At 35.7% G+C, this 11126-nt stretch overlaps 1 protein-coding gene and 2 pseudogenes across 1 annotated transcript; 2 read left to right on the plus strand and 1 right to left on the minus strand.

Moving 5' to 3' along the window:
- The first annotated feature begins 31 nt into the window (after positions 1 to 31).
- Positions 32 to 8538, plus strand: LOC149492253 (protein LATERAL BRANCHING OXIDOREDUCTASE 1-like; annotated as a pseudogene).
- Positions 2937 to 8538, plus strand: LOC149492254 (arogenate dehydrogenase 2, chloroplastic pseudogene; annotated as a pseudogene).
- A 141-nt stretch (positions 8539 to 8679) lies between these two features.
- Positions 8680 to 10559, minus strand: LOC149492255 (protein LATERAL BRANCHING OXIDOREDUCTASE 1-like). Its single transcript, XM_089716781.1, has 4 exons — positions 10129 to 10559; positions 9698 to 9945; positions 9281 to 9608; positions 8680 to 9007 (listed from the first exon to the last, which is right to left on the minus strand). Exons 1-4 carry the CDS (start codon positions 10360 to 10362, stop codon positions 8771 to 8773), a joined length of 1047 nt encoding a protein of 348 aa, XP_089572907.1. The 5' UTR covers positions 10363 to 10559; the 3' UTR covers positions 8680 to 8770.
- Between the last annotated feature and the right edge of the window lie 567 nt (positions 10560 to 11126).

Genomic DNA, 11126 nt, shown 5'->3' on the forward strand with positions numbered 1-11126 from the left:
CAGCCGAGATTGAATCAATGTCAAATCCGTCCAAGAATTGGTCATCGACGGCAAAGAATCGCTGGAAAGTACATCCAAAAAGGAAATGACAGTGGAAGTTGAATACTTCTGTTTCGTTGATAGAGGTTCCCATTGTTGATATTGGTCTTCTGAAATCTCCATTAACCAGAACAAGAGCTTCACAAACTCAGATCAGCTCTTAGCTCTTGGGGTTGCTTTCAGGTCCTTATTATTCTTAAATATCATTTATCTTAATTTAAGTATAATCACTGCATATAGATTAAATTCGTAAGTGTACATTGTGATTTATCAGTAGATTTATATTTTTTTGTTAGTTAATTTTATAAGTAGAATCACTGCATATAGATTGTATTTCATAAAATATAATTACCTGTATGTTTGCAGGTAATAAACCACGGAATGACAAGTTCATTCTTGGAAGAAATGCGTCAAGTTGCCAAGCAGTTTTTCTCACTACCAATGGAAGAGAAGCAGAAATACTCTAGAAAAACTGGCAGCATTGAAGGGTATGGAAAATATGGTTCTATCAAAATACTTGATTGGGCAGATCGTTTATATCTTACACTAAACCCAGAAGACCAGCGACAGCTCAGATTTTGGCCTGAAAATCCTCAAACTTTTAGGTAATTATCTTTTCAAACTTTTAGAGCATGTGCAGGGAAGCTTTCAAACTTGAATTAATTATTAACTCTGCAAAAATTGAGATGTGCAGGGAAATGCTTGATGAATTTGCCAAGAAATCACAGCAGATAAATGAAATTCTGCTTAAAGAAATGGCAGGGTCATTAGGGTTGGATGAGAATTGCTTTTTGGATCAATACGGAGAACGACCACTCGTTACTGCAAGATTTAATTACTATCCTCCATGTCCAATGCCTGATAAAATTCTTGGGGTAAAACCACATGCTGATGGATCAGCACTCACCATTCTCTTGCAAGACAAAGAAGTGGAAGGTCTTCAGTTCTTGAAAGACAATCAATGGTTCAGAGTTCCCATCATTCCAGAAGCTCTTCTTGTCAACGTTGGCGATCAAGCTGAGGTAAATACTAAAATTTATTTGATATTTTTGTAATATGGATAAGGTAATTCTTTGTTATCTTCTGTTAGACAATTTAAAGAAACGTCCATTTATGTTTATGTTAAGGAGTGGTGGGTGTGGCCTTAATATGATCTGGGCAACTTCTGACTGCCTTCAATGGTTATTCAAGTCAAGTTGAAAGGGAAAAGCTTATCAATTACGTTTGTGTATCTGGACAAAGAGTTAAGAAGTGAAGTAGTGTTCATTAGGTAGCGAATCGGTTCTTTAATTTTTGGGACTAAATTATACATTTTTAATTCATTTACTAAATTGGGCAGGTAAACTTGAGTATTGCAATTATTCCTATGTCTCATAAGTTTGGGTGGAATGCATCAGTCGCTGGGCTAGTGCAGTCATCCTTCTTTTAGGGGTACGCGCTGAGTCAATTACCAAGTGGTTGGCTATCTAAGATATTTGGTGGCAGGTTAGTATACGATGACTTTTAATATTTGTACAGTGTTTCACTTTTTACGTATTAAAATTTATTACAGAAATTTATTGGCAACATTTATTTGTAAGATTATATCTTCTCCCCCAAAAGAAAAGATGCTGTTACACGATGATTGGATATTCATTTATGCACAGCTCGTATATGTGCCAGATGCTCAATTCCCTGGAAACTCGATTCTTTCTATTTGTGCTGTCCATATATCTTTCTAGCTGCACGAGGGCTCTTCTACTGTATCTGAGCTACATTGATTAGTAATATTTTTCTCAATGCAATATGCCTTAACACTTGTATAGTGTGGGCCACTAACTGAAAGAATAAACAAAGCAGGATGCAGTTCAAAAAATAAGAAGCAACACTTTGCATGAAGCTATCTATCAACTATAATTTTAGCTTTCAGTTTCGCTCTGCGAATGCATTTTCTCCAACGGGTATCATCAAGTAGAACCTGTGATTGACCCACAAGTTTTTTTCCTTGTTTCATTTTGCCTTATCTTCGAAAATAAAGTCAAGAAATAGGTTAGCCTTTAAAACAAATTGTAACTCAATAGACCATATTTAACTAATCTAATTTTGATATCAGGAGAGAGACAAAATCCTAAAATTCTATCTTTAAGTTTAATGAAAGCTAGCCTTCTAGACATGTTACCCGTTTTTTTACCTTTGTTCTTGATTTAGTCATATGAATGATACCTTACCCATTTTTTCTTATCATCATTTTTTCATTTTGCAGTAAAGTTCTTCAGATTGGGGTATTGTCTTGGTCTGTGGGGACAGCACTTGTTCCTTTGCTTGCCTAAGGCTATACAATTTTGTTATACAATTCTTTTCAACTTGGCTAAGGCTAAAACTGGGTTGAGTGTGCCATATCAATAGGCTCGGCTCCCTGTTGATAATTAGCAATTTAGAAGTGTGCCATTCAGAATACGACAATGTGCTTTGAAGAAGTTGATAATTAGAAGAAGCAGAAAGTACAACATGTGATCAGTAAAGGACAACATGCGAATATGAGAATAAACATTTCTCGTTTCTGGCTCACTGTTGGGTGGCTGAGAGTGCGACTGGACACCTGTTCCAGAAATATCAACATGTGGAAAATGATTAATTAATAAACCATTTCCATTTTCCGCATTCATAATTGATTTCATTCACATGCAATCAGTACACTAATTTCTAGTTAAATGTCCAACTCCTCATCAACTAATCATAATCAAACTAAACATTCGTTACCAACCAGGTGATCGGCAACTGTGCTTCCGTCACATTGTAGAAAGTTTCAAGGAAAAATTCTTCAGATTTTTTTCCCAAGTTCTGACCTTTTCGTTGTCGTTTCAAGACCAAAGTTGTCGTTTTGTATTTCGTCCCTCCCTCTCTCTCTTGAGACAATTATGCTCTCTCGTTCCTTTCTCCATCGTCTACCTCCAAAATCCTCTTTCCCTTCTCTATCTGCATTCTATCCTCTCAAGCCGTCACGAGCGCAATCTCTTCTTCTCACGTCCACCCATTCATTTCTTTCTCTCCGCATCCGATCCATCTCTCCCACCGCCACTGCTACAGCTACGGCAACACCCAAACTGAACTCATTATACCCGACCCAAATGCTATACTCCAATTCCCACCTCCTCAAAATAGCCATAATTGGATTTGGCAACTACGGTCAATTCCTTGCCAAGACTCTCGTCTCTCAAGGACACACAGTCCTTGCTCACTCAAGAACAGACCACTCCCTTGAAGCTCATTCTCTTGGCATTTCATTCTTCCTTGACCCACTTGACTTTTTTAAGCAACGCCCTGATGTTATCTTATTATGTACATCCATAATTTCTACAGAAGAAGTCCTCAAGTCTTTACCTCTACATAGATTTAAACGAAATACATTTTTTGTTGATGTTTTATCGGTTAAATAATTTGCTAAAAATCTATTTCTTGATGTTTTACATAGTGATTTTGATATTATTTGTGCTCATCCCATGTTTGGTCCTCAAAGTGCCAATCTTGGATGGGATGGTCTCCAATTTGTGTATGAGAATGTTAGAATTGGCAAAGAGAAATCAAGAATTGATAGGTGTAAAAGGTTTCTTGATATTTTTGCTAGAGAGTGATGTAAAATGTTGGAAATGAGTTGTCAAGACCAAGATAAGTATGCAGCAGGATCACAGTTTATTACACATACTGTTGGGAGAGTGTTGAAGATGTTGAAATTGGAGTCTACGCCAATCAATACAAAAGGGTACGAGAGTTTGTCGGATTTGGTTGAGAATACAGCAGGGGATAGTTTTGATCTTTACTACGGGTTGTTTATGTATAATAAGAATGCTCTTGAGATGTTGGAGAGATTGGATTTGGCTTTTGAGTCTTTGAGAAAACAGCTTTTTGAAAGGTTGCATGAGGCTGTTAGGAAACAGTTGTTTGGGAATGGAGAGAGAGGGCACATTGTGCAACTGAATTATGTGAATGGGCGTGGAAATGGTACTCATTGACTTCTGCTGCAAAAGCTGAAAGGTAAGTATTAAAGCAATTTGATTGATATTTTAATGAGTAATGTGGGCGATATCTTACCTACTTTATTGTTTTTATTTGTTGAATCTTTGTTTAAGTTCTATTTTCCTATTTTATCTTTTAAGAGAAGTTCCCATATCTAGTTCAAGTAAAAGAAAAGAAACAACAATGAGAGTTGAATTATTATTATTGCCTGTTTCACAAGCTAATTAGTTTTTGATTAAAAATGTAAAAGATAGGATTTGATTTAGCTTGGATGATCAAGATTATTGAATTGGGAAAATGGCTTGAAATGGTAGGGAACGAGTATGTCATCTGAAAATACTCACTAGTATAACGGAGTAAAATGACATTAGTAAAAAAGGGTTGAGGAAAGATTTGTTTGTGTCTTTTACCTCACTAATTTACATCTTGAGTCTATGATTCTGCTGAGATTTAATCTTAATGTTGCACTACCTTGGATAAAAATGTTATCATTCTTTTTAAATTTTTTTTTTTCTTTTTTGTTTTTTTGGTTGGGGGGGGGGGGGAAGTTGAATTTCACAATTTCATTCTATATCAACTTCACTGTTACAAGGAATGATATCTCTAATATATAATACATCAGTTCCTAAACTATAGGAGATAAACAACGTAAAAGAAGGAGGATTACACAAATCAAGTATATCAGATATTCTAAAGATATACATTCTATAAATACAAAAAACAAATCTATCTCTTAATAGACAAAATCTCAACACTTCCCCTCAAGTTGGTGAATGAATATCCCACATTCCCAACTTGTCACGACATTTTAAGAAAATCTGACTTGTCACTGCTTTAGTAAGAATGTTGCTAATTGGTTTTCAGACTGAATCTTATGAACCTTCAAGGCATTATTATCAGCTTTTCCTTGATAAAAAATCTATCACCTCCACGTGTTTCATCTGTCATGTTGTATGGGATTATGGGCAATATCACATGCTGCTTTGTTATCACAGTACAAGCTAATTGGACAGCAGATGCAAATCCTAAATCTCCAAGAAGAAGATTTATCCATAATCCTTCACAAAGTCCAAGTACAACTCCTCTAAGTTCAGCTTCAGCAGACATCTAGCTACCACATACTGTTTCTTACTTCTCCATGTGACAAGATTCCCTTCTACGAATGTAAAATATCCATGTGATTTTCTATCATTACCAATATCACCTGCCCAATCAGCATCCGTATAAACTTGAATTTCTTGTTCAGTTGAGTTTTTTCGGAACAAAATTCCCTTTCCTGGTGCAGCTTTTATGTACCTCAGATATGTGTTACTGCATCCATATGTTGTTTACCCAGATTATGCATAAATTGATGATCGTACTCAAAGCATATGCCAAATCTGGCCTTGTATGTGAGAGATACATCAATTTCCCTACCAATCTCTGAAATTGTCCTTTGTCAGTTGGAGTTTGATCTTCTTCCACACACAACTTCAATCCTCCTTCTATTGGAGTATTTGCTGGTTTACATCCGTCATTCCTGTTCCTTCAACAAATCCAATGCATATTTTCGTTGGTTCAAGAAGATTCCTGCTCTTGATCTTGAAACCTCAATTCCTAGGAAGTATTTTAAAAACCAAGATCCTTCATTTCGAAATCTCTTGATAAATGTTCTTGCAACCTTCTTCTTTCTTCCGGATCATCTCCTGTAACTATCATATCATCGACATAAATAATGAGCGCTGTAATTTTTCCATTGTTCCTTTTAAAGAATAAAGTGTGCTCTTGGTTACTCTGTCGATAACCGAAAGCTGTCATCGATTGTGTGAACCTTCTAACCAGGCTCGTGGTGATTGCTTCAAACCATACAGTGCCCTTTTTAATTTACAAACCTTTGTGCCTTTTGAATTTTCAATCAAGCATCCTTCTGGCAAATCCATATAAACTCCTCAGATAGTTCTCTGTAAGAAAGCATTCTTCACGTCAAATTGTTTTAATGGCCAGTCTCGATTTCCGCTAATGACAGCAAAACTCGAACAGTATTCATCTTGGCAACTGGAGCAAATGTCTCCGTATAATCAATGCCATATGATTGAGTATATCCCTTTGCAACTAATCTCGCCTTGAGCCTTTCAATAGAACCATGCATTATACTTTATTGTATATACCCAACGACAGCCTACAGGTTTCTTTCCGGCTGGACATTCAACCACATCCCATGTTTTATTCTTTTGTAAGGACTTCATTTCTTCATTCATCGCTTCCTTCCATCTTGGATCAGCTAGAGCCTCCTGTACACTATTAGGAATTGATACACTAGACAATTGATTCATAAATGCAATGTTTGATGCAGACAAATTAGAGGTAAAATTAATCATAGGGTACTTGGCTTTATTAGAAAGTTCAGGTTCATAGGTAGCCTTTGGAATACCTCTGGTACTGCGATTTGGTAGCTCTTTTCTTGATATGACTCTCTTGGGAGGACGATTGATTTGGTGTGTCTTCATGCCCTTCGTCCGCATGATTCGGTTCAAGCACTTCTTCTGTATGATCTGGCTCATGCTCCACTTCGTCCGTGTGATTCGGTTCAAGCATTTCTTCCGTATGATCTTGTTGAAATCTTTGTAATTAAAGTCAATATTGTCTTTCCTAGTTTAGGTTTATTATCTTTCCTAATTTAGGTTTATTCCTATTTAGATTTCTTCCTATATTGGAACAATCTTGTGTATATATATAGTGGTGTAGAGATTGAAAATATAACACACAATAAAAGAAATACGAAATATTCTTTCAACATGGTATCAGAGCCGTCGTCGTGAATTTTTTTTCAGCAACAGTTTCGGTTTCCGAGTGGACTGACATACACCCAGTACCGCCTGGAGTAGGAGTTGATCGTCACCGCCCGGCTCAGAAGGAAGTGCGACCGTCGATCGGCCCTCCGTCCAAACCGCATCGCAGTCCGATCACGCGCGTGTGCACACGCGCCTCCAGAAGATTCTGGCCGTTCTTCACGCGCCGGCGCGTGCGGCTATTTCCGTCAAGCTCCGTCGACGTTTCTTGTTCCGGCGGCCTCGATTGTTGTGGCGTTCTTCCCTTGCTGGTTCTTCAGTACTAGTTTTGCTTTTTTGCAATTTTTTCTTTTTTGGTTTATTTCTGCCGCTGCTAGTTCTTTGCCATTGTACTATGGATTGTTCATGTGTAATGCAAATGCAATGGAGCAGCTAGAGAGATTGGATTTGGCTTTTGAATCTTTGAAGAAGCAGCTCTTTGGGCGGTTGCATGACTGTTTGAGAATGCGGAGAAGTCTCAAGTATTGATGGTCGAAGCGCTGGCGTCAGAATTACCTCAAAATGATGCTGCACCAGCATCCTCTTTGGAAATTCTTAATATTTAAATAATTTAAGATTTATGCCTCACAGAATTGGTAAATTGTCCACCTATGCCTTTTGCTACCATCTAGAAAATCAGTCTCACAGTTGTCAATGATATGCCAATAAAGAAGTTATTTTGGTGAAAGAGAGTGTCTATGGTAATTGCAGCTGATGTAGATTTACTTGATGTTTTCTGTTTATTATACTGAGGACGGTTTCACAATCTTTCATTTTGGTAGGATTTCCCTCCCTCTCTCTTTTTTCTAAACTTAGTCTGGATCTTTTCCTCATCATTACCACATTAAAAACCTCAAAATCTTAGAGGGCCTGTTTGGTATAATTTCTGTTTCAGGTTTTCCATTTCTATTTTTCTGAACTGAAAGTTTATACAGTGGCAAATGGGTGATAAGACAGAGGAGAACCAGTTTTTATGGTTTTCTCTTGTTGTGGCAACTTGTTTTGCTGTTTTAGGAAACTAAATAACAAAATGACCACCAAGTCATTTTCCTAGCCCTTTCTCTTTTAATTAATCATCCAGATGATACTCAGTTTCCTCGTATACTTGCCTCCATATGGATACATTTGTATTTTGTAAAGGCTGTTTGGTGGTTTGTAATAGATTAATATGTTACAAGTGCAATTACAATACTTTTTTTCATGTATTATTTATCTATAGGTGCTGTCAAATACTTATTATTGAAGTGATATATTGGAGGTTTACAAGATGTTCTGAAAGATACACCTTGGAATTTGTTGTCGTATTTTGGAAACAAAGTGAATCAGCAGGGAAGAAAAGAAAACATTGGCAGTGCTCAAAACATTGTGCACGTGCCTGTAGCCATGTGTAAAAAATTCTCAAACTTGTTTAAGGCACCTATTGCTGATGAAACGACATGGACCTGGATTAATGCTCTTGAAAGACTTGAGGATGTTGAAGCAATTATTTCTAATTCAGGGTCAAGCGAGGAACATTCAATTGTAGCCATTGATTTACATAATGTTAATTTCACTCACCAGTTTTGATCATTTCTTCTTGTTCAGTTTTCAGAGTTGTTCGAGGGTCATCATATTTCTTCTTGTAGGTGGTCCTTATATCATTTATTTTGTTAGCTTTTCTGAACTCCATTTATCATTTATTTGATTAGCTTTTCTGGAACTCCATTTTGTTAAAGAGAGAAGCTCCATTTTCTCTGGAGTACAGGTTCTTGTTCATTTTCTTATTTCTAACACAATTCTTTACTCAAGGATCTGTAATCATGTTCTGTTTTGTTTCGGTTCTTGTTAGTGTTCTGACAAATACTAGAGAAATCAGTTTCTGTTGTCTTTAACTCATAGAAACCAGAAGAAATTGAGAGTACAAGAAACCAAAAGTACGTATATAAAGAAAATTAGATTATTGCTGCTTCAATTGTTCTCTTCCCTTGCTGGTAGTATTCAAAGTAAAAACTAACATAATCCTTCACTATCTTGTATAATCTTGGTCTTGTTTCATCGATTAGCCCATCGGCTGGTTTAATCTCTTTTTCTGAATCTGGGGTGCAGAATACAGTTACACTCATCCTCTCTCTTTCTGTGTTGGTCACCACCCTGTGTACAGGGCTCTTGAATATTCCATTGCTCATTATCTACACAAATATTCCAATATTACTATTATTCGAATATTCAAGACTTGAAAGAAATCAAAATCTGCTTAACTTGATATTGAAAATTCTAAAATCCAAGATACATACATACATATGTATAAAATCGATTCGAGAACAAATCTTAATGACTTCTGATTAATATTTCTAACAGAATGTTTTTGTCAATGGCAAATCAAGCAACATTATCAAATAGATTCATAGCATATTTTTCAGCAGTAAGTCAAACAAAAATATCAAATAAATTTTAGTATTTACCTCAGCTTGATCGCCAACATTAACAAGAAGAGCTTCTGGAATGATGGGAACTCTGAACCATTGATTGTCTTTCAAGAACTGAAGACCTTCCACTTCTTTGTCTTGCAAGAGAATGGTGAGTGCTGATCCATCAGCATGTGGTTTTAGCCCAAGAATTTTATCAGGCAGTGGACATGGAGGATAGTAATTAAATCTTGCAGTAACGCGTGGTCGTTCTCCGTATTGATCCAAAAAGCAATTCTCATCCAACCCTAATGACCCTGCCATTTCTTTAAGCAGAATTTCATTTATCTGCTGTGATTTCTTGGCAAATTCATCAAGTATTTCCCTGCACATCTCAATTTTTGCAGAGTTAATAATTAATTAAAGTTTGAAAGCTTCCCTGCACATGCTTTAAAAGTTTGAAAAGATAATTACCTAAAAGTTTGAGGATTTTCAGGCCAAAATCTGAGCTGTCGCTGGTCTTCTGGGTTTAGTGTAAGATATAAACGATCTGTCCAATCAAGTATTTGATGTTCTAAAAGAACCATATCATTTCCATACCCTTCCATGCTGCCAGTTTTTCGGGAGTATTTCTGCTTCTCTTCCATTGGTAGTGAGAAAAACTGCTTGGCAACTTGACGCATTTCTTCCAAGAATGAACTTGTCATTCCATGATTTATTACCTGCACACATACAGGTAATTATATTTATGAAATACAATCTATATGCAGTGATTCTACTTATATAGTTTACTAACAAAAAATATAAATGTACTGATAAAATCACAATCTACACTTAAGAATTTAATCTATATGCAGTGATTATACTCAAATTAAGATAAATGATATTTAAGAATAATAAAGGACCTGAAAGCAACCCCAAGAGCTAAGAGCTGATCTGAGTTTGTGAAGCTCCTCTGTTCTGGTTAATGGAGATTTGAGAAGACCAATATCAACAATAGGAACCTCTATCAACGAAACAGAAGTATTCAACTTTCCACTGTCAGTTCCTTTTTGGATGTACTTTTCCAGCGATTCTTCGCCGTCGATGGCCAATTCTTGGACGGATTTTGACATTATTGATTCAATCTCGGCTGCCATGGCGACCTGTTACCACTTAGCAGTCTGATGGGTTTTTACTTTTTAGAAAGATTGAATTCCAGTTAGCTGATCCAGATTTTCTATATTTTAATATTTATTATTCAATTCAAAGTTGCCATCGGCCGTGGGATCCATAGGCCAAGTAGGAGAGCACACCCTTCGAGAGAGGAACAAATTTGTGGCTAACAAAGGGATGGTTCGATTTCAAATCAGAATTAATATTAAATTATAGTCATTAGTTTTGGTCGAAATTATAACTGAAATAATACATTTAAGGTTCATTTTCGAATTTTCATTTTTTTAAATCAAAATCAATCGTTTTGGTTTGAAATTGGATATTCCGATTTTAAATCATAAAAAATATGTTCTTAAAAAAACTCACAATATATTTTTTTTTTTTGTCTTGCTATAATTTTTAAAGTAATTTTGAAGAATTTTTATTAAATTGATTTAATTTTTTTCAATAATAATATTTATTATCATTATTTTCAACCTGTAAATCTAAAAAAACATTTTAAAAATTTGAAAATATATTATTTAACTTTGATTTGAAATTGAAATAAAATCGAAAGCGGCAGTTTCAAAACCGCCTAAAAACAGTCAATTTTAATTTTACTTTTTTTATAATTGAAATCAGAGATTTTAAAACTGAAACGATAGTACTAGAATTATGGTCATGCTTAGCTAAGAAGTTGCATTAGTGGCGTTGATCTAATGAGGACGCATAAATACAAATTAGTATAATTATCCTAAATTCAGTTTAA

The sequence above is a fragment of the Jatropha curcas genome, unplaced genomic scaffold, assembly GCF_041381405.1.
Source record: "Jatropha curcas cultivar XTBG-Jc1 unplaced genomic scaffold, XTBG_Jcur_1.0 HiC_scaffold_33_pilon, whole genome shotgun sequence".
NCBI lineage: Eukaryota > Viridiplantae > Streptophyta > Magnoliopsida > Malpighiales > Euphorbiaceae > Jatropha > Jatropha curcas.

What these genes read in the sequence shown, in the direction of transcription:
- LOC149492255 (XM_089716781.1), bottom strand. Translation starts at nt 10,362, where the DNA reads ATGGCAGCCGAGATTGAATCAATAATGTCAAAATCCGTCCAAGAATTG. An exon ending in GCTCTTGGGGTTGCTTTCAG is followed by an intron (nt 9,946 to 10,128) that starts GTCCTTTATTAT and finishes GTATGTGTGCAG; the next exon opens with GTAATAAATCATGGAATGAC. An exon ending in GAAAATCCTCAAACTTTTAG is followed by an intron (nt 9,609 to 9,697) that starts GTAATTATCTTT and finishes TGAGATGTGCAG; the next exon opens with GGAAATACTTGATGAATTTG.